General features: G+C 47.7%; 1 protein-coding gene across 6 annotated transcripts in view; it reads right to left on the minus strand.

The window, feature by feature from the left end:
- The window catches only part of AKIP1 (A-kinase interacting protein 1), a 275,624-nt gene that overhangs the window by 172,218 nt on the left and 75,526 nt on the right, over window positions 1-27,880 (minus strand). For all 6 annotated transcript variants that reach the window (XM_069623698.1, XM_069623700.1, XM_069623697.1 and 3 more), the window contains exon 2: window positions 9,091-9,285. In XM_069623698.1, coding sequence (XP_069479799.1) covers window positions 9,091-9,276 — 186 coding nt within the window. In that variant the 5' untranslated portion in view covers window positions 9,277-9,285. The remainder of the gene's footprint in view (window positions 1-9,090; window positions 9,286-27,880) is intronic.

The raw sequence follows: 27,880 nt of genomic DNA on the forward strand, positions 1-27,880 counted from the left end.
GGCGCTGAGGTGGTGAGCCCCTGGTGGCTTGGGGGCACCGAGGTGGTGAGCCCCTGGTGAGGTGGGTCCTCATTCTTGGCTTGGCGTATCCTGCCGTACCCTTTGCGGGGTGGTGGTGCTGGTGGAGGCGTGTCTGGGTAGATGTCAGGATGGCCCTGCCTCCTCGTCATCCACGTTGCACTCGGATGCCTGCGTGCCTGTAGGGTACATAGGGTATGGCATGAGGACAAGGCACCTCAAATTATTTTCATGCATTTCAAGACTTACAGATGGGGGGGGGGCATATTATGTGGGGGGCGTGGGTTTGGGGAGGCACAGTTCAGAATTGTTCGGATAGCATTTTCATGAATATGATGCAAATGCACAGCTGGCATGCCGCAGTGAGTGGGGGGTTGCTACTACACACGCCCACTTGACGTTGCTGTGGCCATGCCATGGATGTGTTTGCCATGGTGCTTACATGTGTCCATTGGCTACCCTACTCACTACTCTGGATCCCTGGTGTCGCCTAGGTGCGCTGGTACAAAGGTGCAGTCGTGGGTGGCTGTGGTCGATCATACGCACTGCACCCACTCACAGTGCCCGGCTATCGGACATTCACACTGGGGATGGAGTGGTGGCCTATTTACAATTCAATTTGCAAGGGGGTGGGTGACTCGCCTCCAGCCTCATGGGTGCCGGTGCCTGCCTTCGCTCATCCTACTCCCTCAATGGATGACAGGTCAATGAGGGTGGTGCACTGCTCCTCCCATGGTCTCACTCCTGTGCTGTGCCAGGAGGTCCTGGACATGGACCCGCAGGTCATTGAATCGCTTGCGGCAGTCCTCCATCCCTGCGGACACAACCGCCGCAGTGACCTTCTGGCTGATGTCTGTCCAGATGCGGTTACGCCGCTGTGAGCCCATCTTTTATTGTTGGAGGCCATAAAGCTCATCCTGGTGGGAAATTACCTCCTCCACCAGTATTGACAGTTCTGGGTCCGAAAACCTAGGTTTGGGCACCCCGTCCAGGGCAGACTTGCCCCTCACACGCTCCAGAGACATTTTTGTAGCTTTCTTGGTGTGGATGGCTTCCAGGGGCTCCGATTTTGGGTGGATTGTTATTTACAAAATTGCTGCTGCTTTGTTTCCTGTTCCGGCGGTGACACATTTGCTGTGGCGCTATCAGCGCGCGCTAGTAGAGCGCCACGCCGAGTTTCCGGGTTATCAGCCACTATTACCACCGAACGCTATTTGCTTTAACGCCCGGTCTGTGTGCGCATGCCTGTCAACTCGTGATGGGGCGTGGTTTGCGTCACAACTCACAGCGTTAACACAAATATCGCTCTGCAGTATATGCACCCGGATAACGCCAAACTCGTGATGAGGCCCTGTGTGTGGGGGGACGGGGGGGGGGGGGGGGGGAGGGACATCAAGGAGGGGCTGGCAGAGATCTGGCAATTGTATGAAGGTTCCTTTCCTGCACAGCTTAGTAATATATTGATGTGTCTTTGGTGTTGCAAAGCGTACTCATGCCGGGTGATGTGTGAAGAAAGTGCTGTATACAGCAGCAATAACAAAACAGTGTTAGGAAGGATTCCAAAACATTACAGCACTACAGTTAAGGTGAAACCTACCATCCATGGGAAATGTGAAAATATGGCTAATATGATAACTGAGCAGTATGACAGATTAGCGTGGCATTTGACTATTCCTTATGGAGCCCGAGCCCCTAGAACTGGACAATTTCATGCAAATCCATTGTGACGGACCGTGGGATTATGCCACTTCTCCCCAGAGGGGAGCCCTTCCTTGTGAGACGAGTGAGGTGAACCAGCTATGCAATATACCCCCTAGGGGGTGCTGTAAGTGGGCCCTCACAGGGAGAGAATCCCCTCTTGGGGACAAGGACTCCTGTCATATGAGTCACACATACCATCAGGCCTTCAGGAAAAACATCTTCAACCAATCGCGGTTTGTTATTGTAACATTTTTGAAGAAGGAAGGTTTGCCTGACACGCAGACGAGGAAAGCCTTCAGGAACAGTGAAGATAACATTCCCGACGCCAAGACAAGGAAGTAAAAGGAATCAAAGAATGAGAGTCTGACATCAAGAAAGGACTGCAGCTATGTACTGGGGAAGCCTTAGAGAGGCGTAATAAAAGGAGGAGGAATTGAAAAATCAGAGGGAGAGAAAGACCTGGGACGTTCAAACCTGGGATGTGTCGTACGCCAGCACGAAACCAAAGATCCTCTGTCGTGAGGATTAGTCTTAGAGAGATAAGACACAGAGGACCGTGCCAAGCTGGGGAAGGCAAGCCCAAGAAAAGCAGCAGCAGAAGAGCAGTGGCGTGACCTGGGGAAGCTGGACTGAGCAGCCTGTGAACGGCAGAGAGACTTCTCCAACAGTGGCAATACCGAGCAACATCGAAAAGGAACAGAAGGAACATAGAAAACCCTTCTGAAACAGATAACCCGGTTCTGAGCAACCAACTGGTGACGCTTGTCCGTAGAATAGGGACAGAGAGGCCTTTTATTATCATTTGAATAAAGTAATACATTTTTGGAAAATTTTGCTCCATCTCCTTGACCTACCACTCGTTGTTACGGTTAAAAAGATATAAAAAGGTTACAAAATAATTTTAAAAAAGAGTGTTCACTTTTCCATTCATTTTCCCACAGGCAAAAAGTCGCAACCGCTGGACAGATTTGCACCAAATCAGAAAAGAAAAGTTGGGCACAGCGTGCTCGAATGAAAGCCTTTCTTGGTTTGGCATAAATCAGTCCAGTATTTGTTTTATTTATTATTATTTTGTTTTAAGAGAGGGGGTTCTCCTGTGCCCCCAAAGGTTACTCATATCTCCTATGATGCATTGCTGGTGCCAAGCTTTTTCATTTCAGAAAATCCGCCAAAAGTATCAAGCTCTGGAAAAGATTTGGAAAGTGCCCTAAAATGATACCGCCGTATTGACTAGCTGCCTGGTCCAGAGTCCTACAGAGCACCAGGCCCTCCCAGTCTAGCCCAGCACCACGGTCTCCCCGACACAAACCCTCCCCCCGAACTGCACTTGCCGTCCCGGGACTCACCCTGGTCAGGTGAGTTTCCCTACGGAGCCTGGTCCACCCCAGTCCTCGCACTTAAGAGTGTGCCTCAATCCCTGCATACCCTGGCACTTGCCCACTTGACCTCTCCTTAGCACTTGCCTAGCCCCCCCCGCCTTGGTTGCTGCCACTCTGACCCGCATTTCCCTCCCACCCTAGCATTACCCCTTCCGCCCCACACTTGCCCCCCCCCCCCCCCCATCCAACCCTCCCCACTTCCTGCAATTCTTGTTACTGCACTTGCACGATCCCAAAGACACAAGGCCTAGTAGAACTGTTATTGTTGTTTTGTTCCCTGTCCCCTCCTCCCTTTTTGCCTTGTGGCGCCTTGAAACGCTGTTTGATGTATAGGTGCTTTACAAATACCCGATAAGTAAATAAAAATAAAGTAGGGCAGGTTTGAGGCCAGGGAGCAAGGATGATTTGTGTAGGTTTGTGGCTTGCAAATAGTGTAGTTTTGAATTTTTTTGTACCTTTTTCCCGTGTTCGGGATTTGGCACGAATGGCGGGGAAAAGGAGTATTTTTAGTTAAACCCACAGGGATTGCTCTTAAATTAACTAAAAAGTGTAGGAGAGGTGCACAGAGGACCATTGTTTTTGGGGGTGTTAAATGTGTTAAAAATGCTTATTGTTCAATTAGTTCAATAAAAAGTCTAACGAAATACCGGAGGAAGCCAATGTTGGTTTACTGTATCATTTGCTTTGATTGGACAGGTTTTTCATGTGACTAAACAGCGGGTATCTCGATTCAAGCCAGACATCAGCAGGCAAGAAATCTAAATGATCATACGTCCATGTTCTTCGTCACAGTGGCTAGTTAGTAATCCTACCTGAACTCCTTCATTCCTCTTCCTCGTCCCAGTACTGAATAGTAATCTTAACTATATATCCCTTACTACCACCACTCACTCTCTCTCTCTCTCGTCACTTGTATACACTAGACATTGGCGAGTGATAGTTGACTCTTGAAGAGTGGTGTTGATTGATTTATAAAGCGCTTTGCACCAAAGCGCTGTACATTGTTAATTGTTATTTCTGTGTATTTGTTCCAATGTGAGCAAAAATTACAACTTTAATCATTCCATAAAACAGTGTAAAGAGCAATTACCTGAGAGGGGGGAAGTGGAATGGGAGTTGTAGTGTTGAGGGGACCATGAGAAGGATTGAATGAATGTAGAAGGAAGGGAGAGATGGTGTAAAAGGAGAGGGGAGAGAGGAATTGAAGGTGAAATCAGGGGGCGGGGGAGTCGAGAGGGCGGGGGGGGGGGGGACTTCACGGAGGGGAATGGAGGAGATTGGATTTAAGGGAGGTGCAAAATGAGGTGAGGGTGGTGGAAGAGCGGATTGGGAGGGGGAGAGAGTTCCAGTGCAGAGGAGCAAGAAGATGGAAAGAACGGAACCGAGAGGAAGCGCAGGGGGAAGGGGGTACAGTGAGAAGGAAGTGGTCAGCAGAACGAAGGGAGCGAGAGGGGGAGTAGAAGGAGAGATGAGGAGCAAGACCATGGAGTGATTTGAAAACAAGGCAGAGAAAGTGGAATTTTAGTTGTAGGTGGAAAGGTAGCCAGCCAAGGTGAGAGAGCGAAGAGGAGATAGAATCACGGGGGGTACGGAGACAAAGGGTACGAATAGCTGAGTGGTAAATGGATTTAAGAGGGGCAAATGAGAAGAGGGAAGTCCGAAGAGTAGAGTGGAGCAGTAGAAGAGGCGGAAAAAGATGAGTGAGGAGATTAGCAGTTTAGTAGTGTGGAAAGTGAGGGAGGGGCGAATTTTGCGAATGTTATAAAGGTGGTATCGGCAGGAGCGGGAGGTGAGTGAAATGTGTTGCGAGAAGTTGAGAGAGGAGTCAAATAGAACGCCTAGATTGCGAGCATGGGTGGAGATAGGGAGATCAGAAGGAGGAAAATGAATAAAAGGGGGAGGAGAGGGAGGGCGAAGAGTATTAGAGGGGAAGAAAAGGACTTCGGTTTTATCTGTGTTGAGAGAGAGAAAGCGGGAGGACATCCAGTTCTTAATGGCTGTGAGACAAGAGGAAAGTTTAAGATGGATGTCAGGTGTGAGGAGAAGAAAGAGAGAAAGAGTGGAGTATCACCCGCATAGAAATGGTGGGAGATGCCAAATGAGGAGATAACAGGGGCAATGAGGGAGGTGTAGAGCGAGAAGAGGAAAGGGCCAAGTACAGAGCCTTGAGGAACACCGTAAATTAGAGGGAAGGAAGGAGAGGACTGGCCTCCCCATGAAACAGCAAAGGAACAGGCGGAAAGGTAAGAGGATAGCCATTTTAGAACAGGGCCTTTGAACCCGAAAGAGGAGAGCGCATGGAGCAGGAGTGGATGATCGACAGTATCAAAAGCGGCAGAGATATCAAGGAGAATAAGAATAGAGGATTGCTTAGAATGATGAGCAGAAAGGAGTGAGTTGAGAATGGAGGTGAGAGCAGTTTGAGTGGAATGTTTGGGACGGAAGCCAGATTGAAAGGGAGGAAGGAGAGAAGAAGTAGAGACGAAGGAAGAGAGTTGAGAGTAGGCAAGTCGTTCAAGGATTTTAGAAAGGAAAGGCAGAAGAGAGATAGGTCTGTAGTTAGCAGTGAGCAATGGATCCGCAGAGGGTTTCTTGAGAATAGGAATAATCGTTGCATGTTTGAAAGCAGAGGGAAAGGTAGATGAGGAGAGGCAGGAGTTGAAGAAAGTGGTGAGGTAAGGGACAATAAGAGGGTAGATCTTAGGGATGAGAACAGAGGGGAGAGGGTCGGAGGGGGCGGATGTGGGGTGGGCTTTGGATAGAAGGGAGGAGATATCAGAAGGGGAAACAGATGAGAAGACAGACATGGTGGAAGATGGGGGAGAGGGAGGAGGAGGAGAGAAGGAGTCAGAGAGGGTGTTAATTCTTTGCCTGAGAGAGATGATTTTGGAGGAAAAGTAGTTGGTAAAGGCAGAGGGAGAAAGAGTGGAATTGGCAGAGGGATCAGGAGTGGGAGGAGAGAGAAGACGGGAAAGTTTGAAAAATCTGCAAGAGGATGGGAGGCTTGAGACTGAAGAAGGTTAGAGTAGTAGGAGGATTTGGCAGTTGCAAGACAAGAATTGTAGAGTGCATGGTAAGAGAAGTAAGAGGTTTGATTAGAAGGCAAGGGAGATTTGAGCCAAAGTATCTCGAGTCACCTGAGAAGGCGCCGCATAGGGCGGAGATGTGAGGTAAGCCAGGGGCGAGAAGGTTTATGAGTAGGGCGGAAGAGAGAAGGGGGGGTAGAGTTGGTCAAGGGCAGTGGTGATAGAAGATGAAAGGGAGGAGAGAGCATCATCGGGAGAGAGTAGTGCAAAGTCTTGGTGAGATGGAAGAGAAGAGCAAGTGTGGGAGAAGAGGGTAGGATCAAAATTACGCAGGTCGCGACGTGACTAGATTGACGGGAAGGGATTAGAATTAGTGGAGGGTGAGAGAGGAGAAAGGGAGAACGAGAGTAAGGCATGGTCAGAGAGATAAACAGGAAGAGAAGAGACAGAGGAGGAGGGATAGGAGGAGTTAAAGATGAGGTCAAGAGTGGAACCAGAGGAGTGCGTAGGGGATGAAGGAAGGGGAGAGAGGAGGTAGGAATCAAGGATGGAGGGGAGAAGATTGGGGGAAGAAGGATGAATATTAAAGTCGCCAAGTACAGTAAGAGGAGAGGGGGAGGGAGAAATAAGTGAGAGGAGTTGATCTAGGTCTTCAAAGAAGGAGGAGAGAGGGCCGAGGGGACGATAGATGATCAGGAAGGAAATAGGATGGGGAGAAGAGAAAGACTTGTAGAGGAATTCAAAGGAAGGGAAGGAGGGGAGAATTGGAGATGAAGAGGAGGAGCTGAATATGGAGTGGTACAGGAGACCAACGCCACCACCGCGGCCAGAGGGGCGAGGGATATGGAGTAAAGAGGAAGAGGAGGTCGTGAGGGAAGCGGGGACAGAGGTGTTATGAGGAGGAATCCAGGTTTCAGTGAGCGAGACGAAATGGAGGTTAAGACGGAAGAATAGATCAAGGGTAGCAGCAGCTTTGTTACAGATGGATCTGGCATTCCATAGAGCAATGTTCATGAGGGCAGCGTGTTTAGCAGTAGGGGGGTAGAGAAGGTAAGGACGGTGAGAGGGGGAAGAGGGGTGGCTGGGGGAGTCGGGGAGGGGATAGTGAAGGGGATTAGGCATAAGGAGGAAGGAGGAGAGTAGGAGGAGGAGGGGGAAGGGATGGAAAAGGGGGGGGAGGGGGAGATGGAATGAAGATATGGCGGGTCGCATAGGGTCAGTGGGAGCAGGTACTGGGGATTCGATTTGAGGAGACCAATTGGAGGTGGCGTCCAAGGTGGATTGGAGTCAGTAGTAGGAGACAGCTGGGAGGATCCAAGAGATTCAGACTGCAGTAGGAGACGTCCAGGCGCTTGAGGCAGGAAAGGGAGGTGGTAGTTCCGAATTGTAGCAAGGAGGTCAGAGGCTCAGTACTGAAGGATGATCGGCTGGAGCTAATAGGGTCAGAGGGAGTAGGCACTCGAGGTTGTGGACGGAGGAGAACTGGTGCCTAAGGCAAGTAAGTGAGTAGTGGATTCAGACCACTACGCCCGAGTGTGAGCAAACAGGATACAAGGGTTACAGATCCAGTTCAGAGAGATGGCCAGCATGGGCCCAGAAAGTCATACGGAGTAGGTACCTAACGTGGTGGCAGGGGAAACCAGCGGATCGCTGTAGGTGGTAGAGTCAAAGTAGAATGAAGAGCGCTACCACAACCCAGGAGTCAAAGGACAATAGTTGGGAAGGTGGACATACAGGAGGTCTTAAAGCTGGTGTCAGGTGTAGCTGGAGGCACACAAGGGTTCTACGTAGTGGAGAAGGGGGCCGTTGAGGGGGCAGGACCAAGTCTGATCTGGGGACGGGACCCACAGAATGGAGATAGACACAGAGGGTGTAGCGCTGTGAGTCTGCAGAGTGGATACACAGAACTGTCCAGGCAAGGTCGGACCCAGCGTAGTACAGCGGGGGCATAAGCAGTGAAGCAGGACCACCGGAACCCAGCGTGTGGATGAGGAGGGACCGTACTCTGTATGAAGAAGAGGGCTCCAAGGGCTGTGTGGAGCACGTCGGCCAGGAGAGCTCTCAAGGTTGGCCAGTTGCTGGCTTTGTGTATGGCAGCAGCATCCAAGCCCCGATCCAAGGAGAGGGGCTCCCAGGGCAGAATCGGATGCGTGGAGGTCCAAGGGGATGCCGCCGGCGCAGGTAGTGCAGTGGTAGAAGTAGTAAATGTTGCTCTTTACTTCTGGGGTGGCTGGTTGTCTTGATCAGGCCCCAGGGTTCCGCGTAGAGGAGAAGAGGGCTGTTGAGCGAAGTGCCGCAGAGGGGACACCCAGTGCCGCCCCGTTGCGTCTTGAAATGGGAGGTAGAGGATCCGAGGCACGGTCACAGGCTCAACCGGACTGGTGAGGAGAAGGAGGGGCCGACGAGGAGGCACCTCCGCATGGCAGGCAAGACACTTAAGGCCGGCCCGTCTCCACCCGGACACAGGGAGGGTGAGACGAAAGGAGGCACCGGGAGGGCCCAACGCTGAGTCCACGAGCAGTAGCAGGCACACCAGGACCCTATGGAGTGAAGGGGAGGGCCGGTGAGAGAGCGGAATGCGCGGGGCGGCAGAGGGGCAAACAGAACTAGCACAGTTGATAGTCGCAGGCTTAGCCTGTGTTCTGTGATGATGTGATCATGATCTTACAGTGTTCTGTGTACTGTTGAGAAGGAGGTATTTACCTTTGAAATGGGAAGTGAACTATTACCATATCTTTATTTCAAAATGAAAACCTTTTTTATTTCAAGGGGATAAAAAAATGGGTTAGTAAAATATGTAAACAAAGAATCCATTAGAAAACTACACAATTCTACTTATAAAGTTCATAGCGTGATCTTCATATCAATAAGATAAATATTCCTTACAGTAATCAACAATAAGAAAAGATTGCGACAGTCATGTAATTTTAGTCCACAATACTCAAATGCGTTTTTTGAAGACTAACCTCATCTTGCTGCAACCTCATTCCCTGGTGGTCATCATACCAGCCAGAATCTTGGTTTCTAAATTTCGCTACATGGCATTCAGCTGGCCAATTCACCTGTCGTCTCTTAGCACGGTTAAGGACATCAAGACAAAGGTTGGCCGATCTCTCCAAGGAACGCTCCATCCATGTTCCTCTGTTGATCATTGCCCCATTCTGTCAAAGAAACAAACAAGCCAAGTCACAAAGAGGAGAAAAGTCATATTTCGTTCTACAATGGCTACTGCCAAAGGAGATTGGAGTACCCACGTTTGACTCATCAGATCTCCCAGTGATTGCAAATACATAAGGTTTTAACACAGCAAAGAGGACCGCTTGGCGACTCCCTTTTCGGGTTTACCTGTGTGGAGAGCTAGACTCCCAGCCCGTAAATTATTTTGTGTTCTAAAATGCAGGGTATCCAGATTGCACACCTACATGCCATTTATTCACCAATAAATATCAGACCCAAGCATTGAGCACCATGCTAATCGCAAGAAGTAAACCAAAATTGCTGGGAACCATTTAGCTCCCATTTATAGCCAAGGGGAGCCTGTTCGCTTGAAACTAACAGCTACCAGGAGCTACTTTTGAATCCTGTGGCAGGTGGTGCCAAACAAACCTAGCTATGTGACATTAACTGTGTATGTTTGGGAATGTATATAAACCGGATACTGAAGAAAAAAAACCTAAGGGACATTTAGAGCATATTCGAGAAAAATAAAATGGACAAAACGGTAGAGTTAACCGCTGGTGCAAAGTTAGATTTGCTGTGCACTACGTACTAGCTCCTGGTTGCCCAAAGGCAGCTCCTGCCAAACTGGCTATGCCCGATACCCAGTAGCTGCTTCAACAAATCCCAATTTCGATCCTGCAATGGTTCCAAATGCTAGAAATGTTGGTAGTAGGAGCAGCAGCTCGATCACGGAGCTCCCAGCTTATCCCAGAAGACTTATGGCAGATCCTGTGGCTAGATGAAGCAGAGAGACTTCACAGAATAAAGGGCATACATAGCGCATCATTATAAAATGGTGAAAGGGCAAACTAGTAGTAAGACAAGAAGTTAAAAGGAAATCAAAGGAGGGTTGTTAAACCATTACTTATGAAACAAATCAATCCAAGCCTATTGTGTTTTTGTTAGTAAACAGGATGCACACAGATTAAGGGAGTTCGAAAATAAGACGCAAGCGTTACAGAATGGAAACAGTAATCTGTAAATGAAACAAAGATGTGCGATTGAATTGTGATCTTCATCCACAAATTGTCTAACATGCATTTTCATAATAAACATAGCATGTCCAAAAGCCTGTTCACCTCGCGTTTTCAAATGTTCAGAGGTTAGAGGTAGTTAACGTCACAAAGACGAGACGTACAACTAAGTTGACACATTTTTAGCCTTAATCAAGTGAGTGCATTTACCAAGATAGTACCGATTTAACTTTGAGAAGCACAGTAGGACAGACAGGGTAATCTAATTCAAAACGAGCATATACTGAGAACTCGCAATATTCATGACAAACTGATCCTAAAGTCAAATGTGGTATGTGTTAAACCCTTTATCTGCAAAATAGGTTTGTCTCCAGGAACGTTGACTCACCTCAAACCATCAAACCAGGACAGATTAAAAATGCCCCTAGTGAGAATGCAACGGGACAAGAGAGGTTTTGTCATTTTGCCTGTAATCAGTTACCCAGCCTGTCTGTCGGGACAGTTGTGGGCAGCATGTGGCTCTCCAGCAAGTCAAATTATTCATGCAAAACTGATTAGTCGCGACTGCTAAGTAAAAATTGATTAACAATGCAATGTATATAATTAGAATTGTTGTTTAATAACGGGGACCAGTTTCTAAGCAGGAGCATGGTATTCGAACCTGTGTTGCTATGCGTTGTCTTGCTTCCAAGACAAACACCTTGCCCCTGAGCTATCCTCCGGGCCTACAATTAGCAAATTTGCATAGCCTTATTTTCAGTAAGGCCAGAGCAAGACATGTGCCCCCTGTATGGCAGCAGAGGCTCTAGGGGCTTCGCAGGCTTGCTTCACAACTGGTGCTATGAGAGGATGCCTTTTGTTGGACATGTGTTCGACACCGCTACCCTTGCAAATTCTTTTTTAAAACCTTTATTTAAGAAAACGCGTTTGACATTACGACCTTCGACTAACATTGCACATAAACTTAGGCATAACAGTGCTTATACCAGATGCAGACAGAGCAATGGGTGGAACAGTTATCAAAGGGTAGGCATCATACATTATTGCAGATAAGTCATCTGTATTTTCTGAGCATGTCTGGGTGGACACGGGGTAACCACGGTACGGGGGCCATATGTCCCTAGGTCAACTGTTCATGGGCTGTAAAGCAGGCCATTGTTCCTCCATGTCTGATGACTGTCGCTGCTCTGAAAAATTGGGGAACAGTTGGGCAGACCGGGCGGAGCAATAGCAGCAAAATTCAACGGACTGCTAGTAACATACATAGACCCCACCAGTTTGCGTAGACTACCCCGCACATTTTCAAATTGATGAAACAAACGGGTATAAGGGAAAGGGCTTATTTCAGTATTTAATATACCTGACATGGTCTTGCAGACACCAACCCAGTACTCTAATTTTGGACAGCTCCTCAGCATACGTATGTAATTTGCCTCGTTAGCGTGACATCTGGGGCACGTGGTCGGTTGTGTGTGTGAAAAATCCATGTAGCCGGACAGGGGTGTAGTGGAAACATTGCAATACTTTGTATTAGATTAACCAAAACTTCGTAATGTAGGATACTTCACGGGTTTGCCGGCACAGACTCCCAACCTTCGTCTGTAATCTGTTCCCCCAGATCACTTGACCACGACTCAGTTTGACCAGGGGCTTCCATCCACGATCTTGCAGGGCCCCGTATAGTCTGGCTACCAGTACTCATTATGGTGTCGAACACTGGTTCGTCTGGCGGTTGTATTGGGAATGTGCTCAGAGTGTTTAATAGCGCGCCGGAGCCCAGCTTACTGCAACCATTGCACAGATTATTTTAAACAGGGTTTAATTAAGTCTCGACTTTCTACAAAGTAACCCATGTTGAACATATCACCCACCACCACGTATACATCTCGAGCCCACTGCTGTGCCTCTGCTTTACTTACAGTGGGGAATGATCGAAAAAAATTCCATAGGGCCGGCCTCTGATATGGTCTGGGGTTATTCGCCATCTTCCATATTTTGTCCCACGCTAAAATCGTCGTAGCGACCAGGTCGATGTCTATGCTCCCTCTGTTGCATGGTGGCAGTACTCGTGAACGCACATCCCGGGTGTCGGCAGCATGTCTTTCTAATTTTAAGTGAGGGTGTTGCGCTTCTCCGTCAAACCAGTAGGCAGCATAGTGTGCTTACGCCGCCACCCAGTACAGCTCAAAGTTAGGGACAGCAAGGCCCACTTTGTCATAAGGTCTGGCCCGTCCCACTTGAGCCAGACTGCACAGGCGTGCCACATGCCGTTTACAGCCTTCCGCAGTGCCTCGAAGAACACTGCACCGGGCCATATTGGCACACTGACGAAGTAATATTGCAGTTTAGGGAGAATCAACATTTTAAGAAGTGCAACTCGACCTGCAGAACTTAGTGTGCAATTGTGGCAGGTAGTCGCCAAGGTTACAAGCATATATGGAGGCTCTCTGACGCGTGACAATTACTCCCAAGTATTTTTTTTTCAGACGCTGACCAAATGAAACCCATCAGATCCGGCGGGGGTCTGGCGAGTCAGTGAGCGGAAACAATTCCTCGTTTGTACAGTTGGCTCGTAGTCTGACATAGTTCTGAACTTGTGGACCGAGTACAGTCTTGGTGCTAGGTTCCCGATATGGTTGCGTATAAATAACGCAGCATCTGCGTACAGTGAAAAGATTTCCGACTCTCCGCTGAGTCTGATACCCCTATGAGTTTACTGCGGATGGCATCCGCTAAAGGCTCAATAACCATATCAAATAACAGCTGTGAGAATGGGCAGCCCTGCCTAGTTCCACCACAAATTTGAATTGGAGGTGATAAGGTGCCATTAACATTTACCCTGGCCACAGGTTGCGCATACAGTAATACGATTCATGAAATGAATTGCGGCCCAAAATTATATTTTTCAAGCACCGCCCACATTAACTGCCAAGACAGAGTCAAAGGCCTTTTGTATGTCAATGGCCGTAGCTACAGCTTGTGCCCCGGGGTCAATTTGTGCAAAGATATTGAATAGGCACCTCAGATTTAATGCTGTGGAGCGGCCAGGGACAAATCCAGATTGATCTGGCTGTATTATGGGTGTCATGTAGGGACCTAGGCGAAGGGCCAACACCGTAGCAAAAATGTTAATGTCAGAGTTAATGAGAGAGGGGTCGATAGGAGCCACGTTGCTCTGGGGGTTTAAGCAGGATCGTGATCACTGCTCGCGCAGTGTGGGGGGGTGGGGTGGAAGCACCCCCGGTGAGAGGGCCTCTGTCCACAGCTCCAGAACAAGACGAGACTTGAAGTGCTTGTAAAAATCTAGCGTTGCCAGCAAGAAATTCATCTATTGCACGGGATACCTCCTCCGGGGTAATGGGACTATCTAGAGCCACTGGCGTCATCGGAAAGCGACATCAGCGGTACATCGTCCAGATATTCATTTCATTCTTGGGAGGGTCATTGGGCCTCATTCCGAGTCGGGCGGTAAGGGTTAACGGTCACCGATAACGAGACCGGTGCCGTTAAACCCTTACCGCCCTATTCCGAGTTCCTTTTGCTGGTTGGAACTTAACACCTGCTTTTTGCAGGCGTTAAAAAACCAACCCGCAAAGGGACCTTGGAGCCAATTACAGCACCGTAATTTACGGTGCCGTAATTAGCACCTTCCCCATTCCCATTGAGCCCTATGGGGCAAAAATGGGAATGGGGAAGGGCCCATGGTGAATGGGGAATTACCGACCCCGCCAACCTTGGAATGGGGCGGTAATTCTGCCATTCACCATGGCGGAGTCGGAAAGATAACGGCGTCAACCAAGGCGCTAATAGCGCCTTGGTTAACGCCAGGGTCGGAATGAGGCCCATTGTGTCAGTACTGGCATATAACTCTGAATAGGTGTAAAATTCCTGACCCACACCAGCAGTGGTGTGGACAAATGTTCCGGATGTGCCCAGTATAGCAGGGACATGCCGACTACCCCAGGACTGGCAGACTACCCTAGCAAGCAGACTGCCAGGGCGTTCGCCCTCACCATATTTCCTTGCTGGCATAGGGCAGTCAAGGAACTTCAGCTCCCTGTCCGCGTGTTCCCAAAAAAGATCAAGTTCCTTCTTTATCTCACCTAGAGTACGATTACTGGGATCCGTCTCTAGTGTGTGCTCTAACCTGCGTAGTTGGGTCTTACTACGTTGCAGATCTCTGTGTATACATTTAAATATTCCAGTCTCGGTTGACAGGGCTACCCCACGGATATATACCTTGAAGGCTTCCCAAAGAGTAGCCTGTGTCTATACTGTGCCTCCGTTTAGTTCAAAGTATTTGTCTATACGTTCCGTTATTTCAATCCTAAAGACAGGGTCTAATAAAGATTGTGGTTTAAACTTCCACTACCTACTAGTAGCAGGGGTACCGCCCAACAATAACCGCATTGTTACGGGGGAATGGTCCGAGTACGTTCTAGGCAGTATTTCGGCCCCGTTCAAGCAAGCGACTAGTATATTCGAGATATGCCACATTTCTATTTGTGAATGTGAGTCGTGAACCGTGGAGTAGTACGAGTACTGTCATGGCCCCAGATTCAGAACCCTCCAGGCATCTACAAGGCCCAGCTCCTCGAGTCCTTCCTGTAGCACCTGAGCTGCCTTGGTCGGCTGCCAGGGCTGAGAACCAGATCTATCGAGGGTGTGGTCCATTATAATATTGAAATAACAACCTCAGAGGGTGGGGATTAAAGGGTATTGGGCAAGCAATTCGAGCATCTCTAAAACTCTGGTTTGTCAATGTTGGGGCCGTATGTGTTTAGTAGTATAACATCCTGGCCTCATATCTTCCCATGCAGCAAGATGTAACGCCCCGCCGGATACAGTGGGCATTTTATATGAGTATAATGGGTGGATTTGTGAACAAGAGTCATAACACCCCCCTGCATTGGGTCTAGTATGTGGTGTAATACCGCTGTGGGCCCCAGGTCCTGGCAAATGCATTGCAGCATTGTGTAAGTGCGTATGTCTCCTGTAGAAAAATAATCTACTTTATGTCATTCTAGATATAGCTGTAGGCGCCTCTTCTTTATCGGGTTACCCAGTCCCCGTACATTCCAACTTACAAGGTGTATTGGATCAACTCCCATCCGGTCTGCACTCAATGTGACAGTAGGTTGCCATTGTGCTATTCACCAAATATCCAAGTACATTTTCCATGTTTGTATTGTGGTTGTTATTGATACATAAGAACATGTCAAACATTTTTTGCATATTTTTACCCCAACACCCCTCCCAATCAGAGGGATGATAACCCCGCTGTGAACATCCCAACTACGTTTGCAACATCGCATAGGGGGGGGCTGTGTGCCGACTGCTCACGGTGCGGCGCAGCTGGCTTCAAAGCTTATTATTGACATTAAGAGTTATGCTTCCGGCTATCTGGCAGCCTGGGTATTAGCTGAACTGCAGGGCATATTAAGACGTTTAAGTATTATCGGCCACGACACAGGATCCTTCTTGTCCGGCTAACTATCGCCCAATTTCCATTACTCCCTTTCTGGGCAAACTGCTGGAAAAGTTGGCCATCTCTCAGCTTAACCTTCACTCCAATTCGGTTAGCTGTCTCCATGACCACCAGTCTGGCTTCAGAGTTGCCAGAAGCACAAAACTGCTCTCCTGAACATCCGTGAAGATCTGCTCTCCAACCTTAACTAACATTCCCTCTGTCCCCATCCTCCTCGATCTCTCCTCTGCCTTCGACAATCAACCATACCATCCTGCTCAACCATCTCTGTGATAACCTGGGTATCACTGATCAGGCTCTGGCCTGGCTGACCTCTTTCCTCTCTGATCGACCTTCCCAGGTCCAACTTGGGTCCTTCCTATCATCTATCTTCCTCTCTACCTGTGATGTTCCCCAGGGGTCTAACCTCTCGCCCTGGCTTTTCAACCAATACCTGGCAACTCTCGCCCACTGCATTGCCACTTTCTGCTCAAATTTCCAGTGCTACTCTGACAACTCATTTTCAGGCTGCCCTCGGCCACCTACTCTTCCTCTCTCATCTCCGATTGCCTAACTGCCATTCAAGATTGGTGTTCCGCCAATGATCTTTGTCTGAATGCCAGCAAGACAGAGATCCTTCTCATCTGCACTCCTCCACCATCCTTTCCCCTCACTCTCTGGCCAGCCTCCCCTGGCCCTCCTGCGAGGCTAAGAACCTCAGGGTCATCGGACTCCACACTTTCCTTCTCCGCCCACATGTCTGCTGTCTCTAAAAAGTCAAACTTCCTACTGCACCTCCTCAGAGGTACTCTTCCTTTCCTCTCCTTCCCCCAGAAGCTCATGGTCTCCCAAGCCCTTGTTCTCTCCAGGTTGGACTATTGTAACAGCCGCTTTCTAAATCTACCTGCCTCTACTCTCCGCCCTCTGCAACTAATCCAGAACAGGACTGCGAGACTTGTCCTTGGCCTCAAGCCCTGGGATCGTATCTCTCCAGTTCTGAAATCTCTCCATTGGCTCCCAGTGGATGCAAGGATTAAATTCAAAACCCTCTGCATTGGCCACAAGGCTTTCTGGGGCCTGGGTCCAAAATACCTTCAGCTATCCCCCCGCAAATACCTCCCCTCTCGTGCTCTTCGATCCTCTACCTCCAACTCCCTCAGGGTCAGTTGTTTTTCAAAGAAACGAGCTGGGGGTAGATCTCTGTCCTCGGCTGGGTCCTCCCTCTGGAACAGCCTCACTGCCACTCAAACTTGAGGAGAACCAGCTCCGGAAGCACCTCAAGACCTTCCTCTGCTTCTGCCTTCGCTCCCCCTCTAATCTGTTCTCTCTTGGCACTGTGCACCTCACCACCCTCGGTCGTCCGGGCCCAGGTAGCTGCTCACCCTGCCACCCGCCCTCACTGCCTCTGGGCCACCCCTTGCACAGGGGTCTGTATCTGTACCCATACAGCCTCCCCTTTTTTTCTTCCTGCACTTAGACCTACCCTGTCTGCTGCCTTAAACCCAGAACTTGCCAATTGCTGCTGCACTACCACTGTTTGTTGCCTTAATTATTTATTTATTATTAATCTTTTTCTCCTTTGCTCCACACTTTCCACTTCTCCACCCTTCCATGCACTTTTCCCCTCCCCCATGCACTTGCGTGTTCTCAATGTCACGTTCACAATGTCACTGGGCCTAGTAAGAGCATTGTTTTGTTCTCCCCTGTTCCCCTCCCTTGCCTTGTCGCGCTCTGAAACACTTGTGTACGAGCGCAATATATATATATAATAGCCATTAGTTCCAGTATTTCAATAAGGGTTAGCTGGTGAAATTCAGAAGGGGCACGATGACCCATGCCAGTCATCCCAGGAAGTGTTCATCTACAAACCGCACGGCTTCCTCAAGTAGGATAGAGCAGCGCATGGCATATTTTATGTTGCGCTCACAAAGCCTCTACTTGGATACTAGGAATGACCTGCGCCGAATAGAGATGGACCCTACTTTAGCCTAGAAGCAGCTCCCCCTTCGCCCTCGCTGTGCGGAGCAGAGCATCCCTGTCAAGGTAATTCAGTACGCGAGCAATTATCGGGAGGGGCGCCAGATTTGGGCTTCGGGGCTAGCGTGCAGTGTGCCCACTCGATGGCGAATTGTGACAACATTTTCGTGTTGTCAAGTAGCGTCATCAGTGTTTGCTCCACAAAGTCTTCCATCGGTCCCTCTATATTCTCTTCCGGTATTACAATGATTCTCAAGACCTTGCTTCTAGGTCCTCATTCTATTTGCTGACGATCTGTACTTGTTTTGAGAGCGCGGTGACATCTGATCCGAGTGTGGTCATGGCATCTTTCAGATGTGCCCGCCCTGTTCTCAACCTCTGATGTAAGTCTTGGTTTTATCCATCCAGGCTTTGATGGAGCAGATTGTACCGCTCATGCCATCTAGCTTTGAGTGCAGTGTGGTGAACCCCTTTGGCATGTACTCCATCATGTGTTGAAGTTCACTGGGTTCCTGGTGCTCAGCACCCCTCCCCCTCCCCCGGATGATTCACTTGTGCTTTCTTCTCTCTCGACCAACTTGGGCGTAGTCTTAGCGAACATGTTGATAGAGCTGTGCTTCTTTCCGGACGTCATCTCATTGTGTTGCCAGTGGTCATGTCGAGTGCCGATTGAGACCCAGTACAAGATCTGACCCAAGCATTTTATTTTAGGCCAGTAATGACACCCACCAGTGCAATAGGGGTAGGGGAGACCCGACTGTAGTAGCGTACAGCTGTGTTGCCATTTCCTGCGATTACTCTGAGCCTCCGTCGCCAGCAAGATGACTTGTGTAGACTGGGGCGGCGGGATGCTTCGCCCTTGATGTCAGGCACTTTGTTTCTAGTATTCAATTAATTAGGATCTTCCTGGTAGGCGACAGGTGTGGCTGATTCATATGCTGTTGTCTCGGCCAACTGGAATCCGCAGTGTGCCGCCTAGTATTGAAGATCAATTGGGCCCGGTGTACCTAGGCCAACAGCGTGGTTGTCAGGGCGCCCAGCGGGGACCAGTCGCCACACTGTCAACAGTGGGGGACTCCTGTGACTCCCCCTTAAAGCAGGAAGTGAGGCTGCGTGTTTTAGGCTTGCGTGCAGTGTTAAGGTTTGTAGATAAGGGCACCAGTCCCATGGGTCCCTCACCGCAGGGTAGAGAGTCTGAATGGTGCATCCCGCACCACACAACCACAGTTTCGACCTCCGCAGCACAGGGCACCCTGTGTGTGTTGGGAGAGGCAAGTGTTACACTGGCCAGTTATTCCCAGTGGGTCTGATTAGTAGTGAGCCCCGCCCTGCCAAGGAATGCCTGCACGATATCCTAGAGCTGTAGCCTGGATACTTTTAGGATATTTTAGCCATACATATGAGGAGTGCACTCAGCCTTGACTTCAAGCATGTTTCAGTCACATGGCGCCTGAGGGGTCCCGCCAGTTCATTCTTTCAGTTAACAAAGGGTAGAAGGCACAAAGCCTGCAATTTAGTAATCTTGAATAGTTGTTAACTCCTGTCCAGGGGTGTTGGGTGATATATAACCAGAGTCAGGGCATTAACAGCGGGGGATGTGTCCCCTAGTAGGTTATGTGCATCAGTGTTATTGCTGTCGTGTCATTGTTTCTCAGATGGTGGTGGGGTACTAATGGGGGCCCTGCTTCACCCAGAGGGCACCGCAGTCCCCACTAATCAGGCACACGTTGCAGGCAGCAAGAGCACGTCAAGCGTTCAGCACGCTTATCCAAGGTGTCCTAGAAACTTCCCCAGCAATAACTTTAAATTGCACACTTACACAATGAGCTGGGTGCAGGGCGCCGTAATGATCTGCGCTCCCGGGGCCTCCACTGACCCCAGGGCCTCTCAGCCACAAGATGGAAAGTAAGTTAATAGGCTGCAAGCACTCGGCCGCACCCACACACCGCCAGGCCCCTCAGGACTCACCGCAGGGGATAGGAAGCAGCCGGCAACCGAAGGTCCTCAGCACCCGTATGTCACGATATTCGGGGAGTACTGGCTGCTATCCGGGCTGTCGCAGGCAGTGCCGGCGCCTGTCCGCGCCTCACCAGGGCTGCAGGCCGGAGCCAAGGAGATGTTTTGCAGCATCGTTCACAGGCCGGGCAGAGCACGGCCACTGAGGAGGAGCTAGGTACCAGCACCAGGAGCTGTAGGGGTGCCCGCCGCTGCACCACACCAGCAGTGTAAAGCACCGGGAATCCAAGCCTCACACAAGGGTCGGAGCGTTTCTTTGGCCTGCGGCCGTCTCAGGCGGTCATATCATAGAAGGCACGGAGCGTGCCAGCAGGTGGTCCGTAAACCCAGGCAGCCGCCGCAGTTTCAGGAGTTGTTTATATACAACGTGCTGCATAAATATGTGCCACAGCCGCTCCTCCATCGAAGAAACTCCAAAAGGATATTTATGATATCCGAATGTGCGTGTAGAAGCCCAGCTGTCTCGCCATGCACCAGAGCTTCTCTTTTATGCCGCCATCTTCGTCACACACAACAGCACCCCCTCAACCCTTGCAAATTCAACAGGGCTTCCACTAGGGCCTCACAAATACTTAACATACTATGTTATCGGCACAGCATTTAAGTGGGAAGCTCCTCATCAGTGATGGCTCACTGATGAACCATCATTTCAAACAGGTGTACACTTCACTTTTCTTTCACATGATATGTGACAGCAAGCATGAGTCTGTCAAACAATGACTATAAGAAGGTGGCCTTATCATACAATACCTTTTGATGCATGTCCAACGCAAACTCATGGATGTTTTTAGCTTCAAATTACTTTGCATTCTAGAATGGGAACATTAACCTGCGACCATAGAATTTGTTCTTATAATATTTCTATATGGATTTATATATTTGTCCAGCTTGGGCGATTTCTTTTGCAAGTTTCAAGACAAATCTACAAAGAGTATTCTTTAAAACCTAACTATTTCTACCAATAAAAGCTGGCAAGATATTTGCTAAAATGCCTTATGTTGCAGACTGGTCTTAAATCCTGGCTTCCCAATTAACTACAATGTGTGATTCTTGGCAAATACTTTTATTTCACTATGTGTTATCTGCCAAAATGAGAATCTATTCAGTTCACATGTATACAAAAAAAGCTCCTGCGAGATACTGCTTCATATATTATAATGATAATTCCACTGGTTAGTCTGCACATGAAACGTTGTCTGCTTATTTATAGAAACTTTTTGTAATGCAATTTACCATCAGTATCAAAAACTACATAGGTCATTTTTTGTGGAATCACTTCCAGTGATGTCAACACATATGCAAATTAGGGTAGGCTTCATTTATTTTTTCGCATAGCCTCACACATTGTTAACCTGGAAACTTTCAATGGAATGTAAAGCAAAGTTCACGTTTAGTATGAAAGGCAAATGTCACCATGCACTTTTTCGATCAAGTGCCTACCATATGGCATGTACATTCATTTTAAATAAAGATTAGCCTATTCCTTGCACGCTAGGTCCGGACTATAGAACCTTGCAATAGTAGGGATAACCATAATCTTAGCTTTTGGTGCAGTCATTAAATTAAGATGGTGCCCAATGGTAACATGTACAATAATGCAACAACACACACCATGGCACTGCAGCTTTGCCCGAGCAATGCAGACTTTTGCATGCAAAGACCTCCGCCTTACAGATGCACACCCAGCCTTTCACATGTAGCAGATTTTCAGGCACACGCACACCTTTCACATGCATGCACACCAAAGATTCACACTCAGCAGCCTTTCATGATCTGATATCTGATTTGCCCGACTTGGTTTGCACGACCGAAACCTGCCTCAGGCATTCCTGTGGCCCAGCGATTGCTCAAGCCCTTACTGCTGGTTATGCCATTATCCGCTTTGACCGGTCCTCTATTCATTCTGGAGGAAGGGTAGCCCTGATCTACAGTTCAGTGGATGGTAACGTCACTACCTTTCTCGCACAATATCAAGAGGCTCCCTTGGTCTGTGTGACCGTTTAAGGTTCTATTTCGGTACAAATTTAATTGTTTATCGCCCTTCGTGTCCCAATTCACTTTTTTCAATTCACTTTTTTGTGATTCGTTTTTAGATCTTGCAGCTAACCTCCATCTAAAATTTGCGAACGTATTGATTGTGGGGGATTTCAATCTTAGATTCAATGTTCCTATCACTCCTGGTTTCACATAGTTGTTTGCAGCCATATCCAATTTGAGTCTCAAACAACGGGTTGTGGAGTCCACTCTTCTGCTGGGCCAATTTTATTTTCTCTGCCGACTCACTAACCACCATTTCCCCAGCTTTCTAAATTTGGACGGACCATCCGATCGTCCCATTTTTACGAGACGCGGGTTGTCCGACCAACTCCCATTTTGCAGGTTTCCATGAACCCAACTGGAGTTTACTGGCCAAAAAAAGATCTCTAATGGTCAGGTAGTTGATTTGTTGTCACTGAATCAGACATTTACATCTCTGGCCGACTGTTTTGCACCTCTTCATCCTTTTAAGCCTTGTGGCCATCCTTCTGAGTCGCGGTTTAACAAAGACCTAAAATCTCTTCCTACTGCCAGAATGACAAGTTGTTGCAGCAATCTACTAAACTCTCATAAAGCTATTCGGGATGCTAAGCACACCTTCTACACTAAGTTAAAAGGTGCCCTTAACCAACCAGAGGTGTGTTTGTTATCTAATTTTACTCCTTTAGCAGGTGCTGTTCTATCCTAAACACTTTGCAATTCTCTCCGATTTTATTTATTTATTTTCCTCACAAGATTGAGAATATTCCCACTATAATCTAGTCTTCCGGATTGGGAACAGGAACATTCCACTCAGTGTCCATGCATGCCATGTCTATGCATTCTTGGTCCTCCTTTCCTAATTCAGAAGATATCTTAGCCGCTAAGTTGAAACTCAAATCAGCTTCCCCTCCACCCCCGATAACCCTATTCCTTTAGACGTCCTTAAAGACAACATGCCTGCAGTTGCATCTTGAGTTACCCGGGCAATGAATTCTTCACGCTCATCTGGCTACATTCCCGTTGGTCTGAAGTAGGCAATGGCAATCCCTTTCTGAACAAAACCTTCCTTAAACCCTTCCAACCCAGCAAAATTTAAACCGAAATACCTTCTCCCTTTCTCTATCAAGCTTTTGGAATCACTGATCTTTCCTCTGCTCAGTTCTTTCATGGAAAATTCTAATTTCTTCAACCCCTGTCAGTCTGGTGTTCAACCTGGCCGTGGTACGGAGAGTGTCTTGGTCTCAGTGATGGATGCTTGGTCTCTGTGAACGATGCTTTGTCTTTGAAGTATGATCTGGCCCGGATGTCCGATCAGGGGCGGGGGAACTGGTGCTCCCATTTTATTAGACCTTTCAGTCGCATTCAATAAGTTTAACCACTCCCTCCCAATGGGCCGCCTGGCCTCGGCCGGACCATCTTGCCCAGTCCGGTCTTGGCTCGCATCTTTTCTGACTTTTTTGCGCTCTTGTGGGGTCACCTAGGACTCTGCCTTGTCCCCTATTTTAACATCTATATAATGCCTCATAAATGTCTTAAAGGTCAAATGCCTCTATATTTAATGGAAGCAATAAAAAAGAAACCCCACACTAGATCACTTGGATCAAATAATACAAATGTATTAAACATCCCTCGCTGCAAGTTGGCCAAAACACTGAATAGAGCATTACGTTCCGCAGCTCCAGCAGCATGGAATGCCCTGCCGCCAGATATTAGAATTATTGAATCTACTGAAGCCTTCAAGGAAAAACTGAAGACCCTACTATTCCACTAGTTTACGTTGCCCACTGATATAATTCATCCGTGCAAGTGCATTATTCCCTCAGATTCTTTAGACTTTGCTCTCTGTTGTGTTTGTCTCTTCTGTCTGCGCCCCTTAAGTCCTCAGGTAGCGGGTTGCGCAATACAAATCTATAAACATAAGCAACATATTCAGCCTATTGTTGAGCTCATCCACTCACATGGCCTCAGTTGCTACTCCTATGCCGATACACAGATTATTGCGCGACTTATTCTCTCAGCCCGACACATCAGTTTAGGGGCTGTTTGGAGGCTGTGGGTTGTTGGATGAGCGACAACTGGCTAAAGTTAAATGGGGACAAGACGGAGGTACTGCAGGTTGGCCCACCCTTTTGCCACCTCTTTGTGGACACCTTCATTCAGCATTCTGCTCTGGGTCCTCTTCCTATACATGTGCCTGCCTTAAGATCTGGGCTTTAAAATCTCTTCTTCCCTTTCTACAGAGGCTAAGGTTAGCTCCATTTGTTAAATTGGTAATTTCCAACTAAGGGTCCTTTGCAAGGTCTTGCCATTTCTTCCCCCTCGTTTCTATGCCCCGGTGGTTGCTTCTCTTGTTTTGAGTCAGACTATCGCCAACTCCCTTTTTTTAGCCCAAACTCTGTATTTGACTCACTGTATGCAACTCCTTCAGAATCTGGCAGCTCAAGTCGCTACTGGCGCTCCCTATGGATCTCACATTTTCCCACTGCTGCTGTCTCTGCAAAGGCTTTCTGTGTCTAAACAGATTGATTTCAAGTCACTGTGCATAATTCACTGGGCCTTTATGGCTAGGGTGCTGAATACTTAGAACTTTAGTTTCGGTCTAACATCCGTGGGCACTCTCTGCGCCCTCAGGATTCTAATCTCATTTCTGCTCCATGTTCGAGGCTCTCTAGGACTGGCAACCAGGCGTTTTCTGTGACCGTGGCCAGACTTTGGAATACACTAGCGCCTTCTCTTAGGGCCACAGAGGACCATCTCCAGTTTAGGTGCCCTCTAAAAACCTCCCTCTAGAATGACTGACCGCTGCTGGGTGTATCTGCAGGGCTTATAGCGCCAAGATGCCCTCGGGTGTACGTGCACTTTCCAAAAGCACAGAACAGGAACACACTCGGCCTTTCACATACATACACTACACATGCAGGCACACAAATGCCTTTGCATGCACACATGAAAGCCTACCATATCTAAGGACATTGCAGTCTGAGCGGAATGTGTGCAGAGAAAAGAGGCAAATTAGAAGACAATTGATTTAGGAAGCAAGAGGCATGAGAAAGGAATAGATTAAAGAAGAGGAACTGAAGAATTATGGGTAGGTGGACATGAAGAAGTCGAGTCTGGTGGATAAAAGAGAAGTGAACAAGAGGGGAAGAAAATCAATAAAGGGTATAACAGTGAGCAAAAAAGTAATGAAATGGGAAAATGCTGGGGAACAGAGGAGGAAGGAAGGACAGATCAGGGAAGGGTTAACTCATTAAGTACCATCCTGACAGCAGCTCCCTCCCAAGACAGCAGAAGACTGAGACAAGCTCCTACAGAGCAGTCACTCTTATCTGCAGGTCTGTCGGCCAAAGTGCTCCTTACAAGAAAGCATTGGGGTCAGCCTGCAGCCTGGATCTCTGCTTTCCTTCGTATAGGCTCTGTGATGTTCTGGAGCTTGATGCACAGAATAATAAACATGCTCATCTTTTTTTATTTATTGTATCTTGGCTAAAACAGTGTTTCAACCTTATACACAAATAAAATCACTATTTAGAAATACAACAATTTTACAATTCTTCCGGGAAAAGTACCAACAGTTAAGTACAATATATAATAAAAAACAACATTTTAAAAATCCCAATACAGCCAAAGCCAGTGAAGAAGAGCCCCTACCAAGGGACTTCCTCCAAAACCTATCAGGCATCATCAGATCATTATAAAAAGGGCCTAGATAAAGGGACTGAATCTAAGAGATTGGGGCTTAAAGCGACAATGTGCTTCAAAGTTTCTAATTCATTCCCACTTTTGCAAAGCCTAAAGTAAGCATCCTGGGTCTCAATCTTCTTATATCTGAAAAGAAGATCTTTAGTTAGGAACAAGTTCCAGCAAAATATAGTATACAGTAATCTAGCCTTTGGGGCCAGTACTCCCAAACACTTGTGCTCATGAACCAACTGATACATTGAAGGAGATTCATGAAATCCATCTTCTGTAGCAGACCAGTCCCACTTGTCCAGGGAGAGTTTGACCTTTTTTAGGTAATCTCGTAGATCATTTATGCTCGTATGTAAGTCTTTTAAAACATCACAAACATCTACAAATACATTCATAGCAGGTACAAGCATAAAAACCATCCTATTGAATTACACATACAGAGTATTAGAATATGGATTTACAATCTTATTAAAAAAGCCATAGTACCATACCACATTAGTTCTTAAGGAGGTAAGACCTAATCAAAACAATGGATGGGACTGCTTTTGGAATACCCAGAACACTACAGCAGACTAAACTCTCAAATGTATCAAACATATCCAAGGCCCATATCTGCAATATTTCAATACCATAGGTAATCTTTGGGACTACCTTCCCCACCTAATACTAAAACAAGGGAACGTAGACGTATGAAAATGTGCAGAATTTGCTACTAATAAATTGAATCTGGCTAGCTAGTTCCATTGTTTTATGTTGCAGATAGGCCTTGATGAGCATTTTCCCTGGTCTACCTGCGATGGAGACCCCGGATAAGTAAGGTTATTAACTATTTCAAGTTTTACACCTTCAAAGTGCCAATAATAATCCAGAATTCTTTTACCTGCCACAAGGGACAACATCTTTGTTTTTCCTGCATTCACTTAATGAATTGGCAGAGGCATAACGCTCAAATGATTTTAATCGCTGCAAGCCCACTGGCATCTGATCTACAAAAATAAAATAGTCTGCATAAACCAACCAGATTGGATGCCATGAACTCAGTTTAGGGGAGACAAAAGAAGTGTGGTAAAATACTTATTTGTATTCCCACCTGTTCTCAGAAAATACTTTTAAGGCAAAATGAAACAACTGAAGCAGAATTTGTTTTTACTCTCGAAGAAAAAGGTTTTATTATATAGCTGCAGCTATTTCCACAGGGCCGCACAATTTTGCCATGGGAACCACCTGCCCTTTCTTTAGCTATGTCTGCTCTCCCCCATTCAAAGGAGAGCCTTTATACATTTCACAGCTAGTGCATTCTAACAAAAGGTCTTTGGCCCTGGCTAAATTTGCACTCCGGCCATGGCATCAATTTACTCTCTCGTAGCTGTTCCTAGGCTATGCAACATACTAAAACTTGCTCTGTAAGCAAAAGTGGGCAGCTGAATCCATACATAGCCATTCACTTAAATTGCAAGCTAAGGAGTTCTAAAGCAAGATAGGTTCTCTGAAACAGGAAACTGCAAACATATGTCAAAAACTGTCTTCCAAAGCCTACAATATTTAATACATAGCTCACAGAAGATCGATCAATACAATTCCCCATGTCTCAAACATATACATTGAAGAGACAGGTGTCCAAAATGCATCCCTGTCTGAAACCGTTCTGCGTAGCGATCTTTCTATTTGCCATCTTGATTTAATCCGACCTGTACATTAGAAATATCATGCATGGTGCGAGAAACCGGAGGGTATTCTCTCTACTATTCCCCCCTGGATCCTCTGCGCAGGTGACCTGGGAAAGGCAGCTGAAAACCCATTGCTCTTGGATCCTGACCCTGGGGAAGGGCAAGCGAGGGAGGATCACCTGGGTGGAGGTGATATGGGGACTGGGAGTGGGATATCCTTGGATGAGACATCGTATCCCCTCCCCCTTTCCTAACACTGACTTACCCACCCCCTTCCCTCAACCCTCATTGGCTATTTCCAATCATGCCCTGTTTGCCCCTGTAAGTACTCACCAAGTACTGAGAAGAGGAAGAAGCAACTAGGAGTAACACACACTTGCACTTACAAACAACACTATAGTACTTAGACGAAGAAGAGGGATAGGAAGATATCCAAGACTGAAAGTCAGGTATGTCCCATTAATTGGACCAAGTATGGTCAGGCAAGACAAGCCAACAACTCACACCCGAGGACCCTTAATAGGGCTCAGGTGTATAAAACCGAAGGAGAACCAGACCCACCGTGTTGTGGAGGAGACCCCGCTATGTTGGAGTTGGGACATCAGCGAGAGAGATGCCACCTGTGTCGGTACCCAGAGGCAGCGGGGGCTGCAAAGGCAACCGGGAGCACGAGACGCAGTCTGTGTCTATGGCAAAGTAAGCAGTCGGGACGTGCCCAACTAAT

This window comes from Ambystoma mexicanum, chromosome 11 (genome assembly GCF_040938575.1).
Source record: "Ambystoma mexicanum isolate Mex_15411 chromosome 11, UKY_AmexF1_1, whole genome shotgun sequence".
Classification (NCBI taxonomy): Eukaryota; Metazoa; Chordata; class Amphibia; order Caudata; family Ambystomatidae; genus Ambystoma; species Ambystoma mexicanum.